At 47.1% G+C, this 2,617-nt stretch overlaps 1 protein-coding gene across 1 annotated transcript; it reads right to left on the bottom strand.

Moving 5' to 3' along the window:
* Window positions 1-737: 737 nt before the first annotated feature.
* Window positions 738-1,746, bottom strand: SARC_14164 (hypothetical protein; the record flags this gene model as incomplete). Its single annotated transcript, XM_014291704.1, has 2 exons — window positions 738-1,247; window positions 1,410-1,746. One exon carries the CDS (start codon window positions 1,744-1,746, stop codon window positions 1,417-1,419), a length of 330 nt encoding a protein of 109 aa, XP_014147179.1. The 3' UTR covers window positions 738-1,247; window positions 1,410-1,416.
* Between the last annotated feature and the right edge of the window lie 871 nt (window positions 1,747-2,617).

The following is a 2,617-nucleotide window of genomic DNA, read 5'->3' as shown; positions in this document are numbered from 1 at the left end:
GTTTGTGCTACTTATATAAGTAAATATACCTTGTACTACTGTCTGTGCGTTGGCTGCGCATCTGATACCTTAAGCACGGATATACTTTTCAAATAAACGTTCAAAGTGGCACAGGAAAGACATGGGACACTTCAGGATGCACCTACAACGTATTTACTTTGCAAGCTTATCGCAAACAACAATGAAACATATCTTGCAGCTCTCCTCGATTAATCGTAGCGTTCAATAAGTCGTACCCAGTTCAACATAGCCTCTGATCATTTATGATGTTGGGTTGGCTATATAGCGTCCGGTGGCACTTGAGAACATTCGTATGGCATTCGCTATTGGCGTGCACAACTTGTACCCTAGATTTGAACTTATTATCGTGTTTTGGGTTAATATTGTACCGTCACTAGAGCTTGATTTGAACTTATTATCTTTGTGTGTGTTAATATTGTACCGTCACTTCAGCTTCGCGTCTTTGCTCGAGTAGCAGTAAATAAACCCCGCTGACCTAAATCGCCACCACGCAAACGCCGAACTAAACGCACCCGTACTATCACACACAACATCCCACGATCTATGGCAACAAACACAGCAAGCACCCACCACACTCGCCTATCGTTATGCACTCGTGTCTTCACGCAAATCTCTCACAACTACCACTCAGTTCATTGTTCCAACTTGGTTCATGTACAGCTGATGGGTCGCCGTATAAACTTGGTTTGTTTCCATTTGCAAATCTCTCACAACTACTGCTCAGTTTATTGTCCAATTTGTTTCAATGTACAGCTAATGGGTCGCCGTATAAACTTGGTTTGTTTCCGTTTTAAAAATATAATCAGCCCTTGGTCATGCGTTGCTACGCCAACACGGCCATTCGTTCAGTCTAACCGAAGCACTTGCGGACTTTCGATCTCCAACTATAGCCGAGTGACACACACTCGTGCGTCCCAAATAAATACAGTTCGGTACACTTGCATCTGTTGTCTCTGTGTGCCGCCCCAGGTCCATATATTGGCCACTTCAAAAAATGGCCGAAAATTTCCAGGGCAGTTTTGGCTTCCTCTCAACCAGCCTAATCCCACTATGCAAACCGATTTTGCGACACCAATTTTTGTGGTATGACACGGCGGTTGCACGAGTTTGTCTTTTGACTCTCACAGAGTTTGTCCTACTCAGACGTCACACTCACTTCCCACACGCACACCTCTGTAATTGTCCATTACCACCAACCACCCGTATGCACGCTACAGTAGAACGACCTGTGTCTCACTTCCCACACACACACATCTGTAATTGTCCATTACTACCAACCACTCGTATGCACGCTACAGTAGAACGACCTGTGTCTCACTTCCCACACGCACACGTCTGTAATTGTTCATTACTACCAACCACCCGTATGCACGCTACAGTAGAACGACCTGTGTCTCACTTCCCACACGCACATCTCTGTACTTGTCCATTACTATCAACCACCCGTAGGCTCGCTAAAGTAGCACTACCCGTTCTCCGACGCTTTGCGCAGTATTCGGTCGCTGAGCCGAGCGATGAGTCATCACGCCACTTACGCATGCATTCATCCCGTGTGTATGTGCCATACCACGCGTGCCTAGTGGGATGCAATGGCTCTGTCTCTGTTTCCGTGAGTGCGGCTGTGTTATAAGCACCAGACGGCTCGTTCGACAGGGGTGTGTGTGGTGTATAAGGACGTGTGGTGATACGCCCATATGTGCTGGCGTGGATCGAGCAGTTGTTCATGTGGCTGTGTCTGTACGACTGCCACTTGGGCTGGCTCTGGTGGTTCAATGAGTGTCTTCTGCGTACCTCTACAGTAACAGACTGTAAGCCTAATTGATTGCCTCTGCTCTTGGTGTGTACCTGCGTTACTGTAGGTACCGGTGAACTGGCTTGGATCAATCGATCTTAACAGTGGCTGTGGTATTGGTGTACAGGCTTGGATCAATCGATCTAAACCTACGTTACTGTAGGACTGGTGTAAAGGCTTGGATCAATCGATCTAAACTTGCGTTACTGTAGGACTGGTGTACAGGCTTGGATCAATCGATCTAAACTTGCGTTACTGTAGGACTGGTGTACAGGCTTGGATCAATCGATCTTAACAGTGTCTATGGTATTGGTGCGACGGCACAGTGTGTGTCATACGACACCGTCAGAGCCATGAAAAAAAATCGATTCCGTTCTTTCTGTGGGCAGTCCAAGCGTCTCGCGGAATTCGGGGCAAACTGCCAATAGTACTACATACATTTGGGATCGCCTGGCACTATTTGGGAACCCCTCCGACCCAATAGTAGAACTTGCAACCAGTGTGTCATGTCGAACGCCTTGATATGCTAGACTATGGCAGACAGAACAAGGTCCAACCACCTCACAGACCCAGGAGTGTACCACAGTCCTCCCATGGTCTAAGTGAAGGGCACATGCGTGTGCGATGATAGATTAACTAAAATCTTTGGCAATGCCAGTAGTCACCTCAGTACTACACTTCTTGACCAATGGATTAACTAAAGTCTCTGGCAATGCCAGTGGTCACCCCAGTACTACAATTCTTCACCAATGGATTAACTAAAGTCTCTGAGGATGCCAGTCGGTCCGACCCCAGTACTACACT

The sequence above is a fragment of the Sphaeroforma arctica genome (assembly GCF_001186125.1).
Source record: "Sphaeroforma arctica JP610 unplaced genomic scaffold supercont1.4237, whole genome shotgun sequence".
Classification (NCBI taxonomy): Eukaryota; class Ichthyosporea; order Ichthyophonida; genus Sphaeroforma; species Sphaeroforma arctica.
Note: the sequence above shows the minus strand (reverse complement) of the source record. Positions and strands in the feature narration are given on the sequence as shown.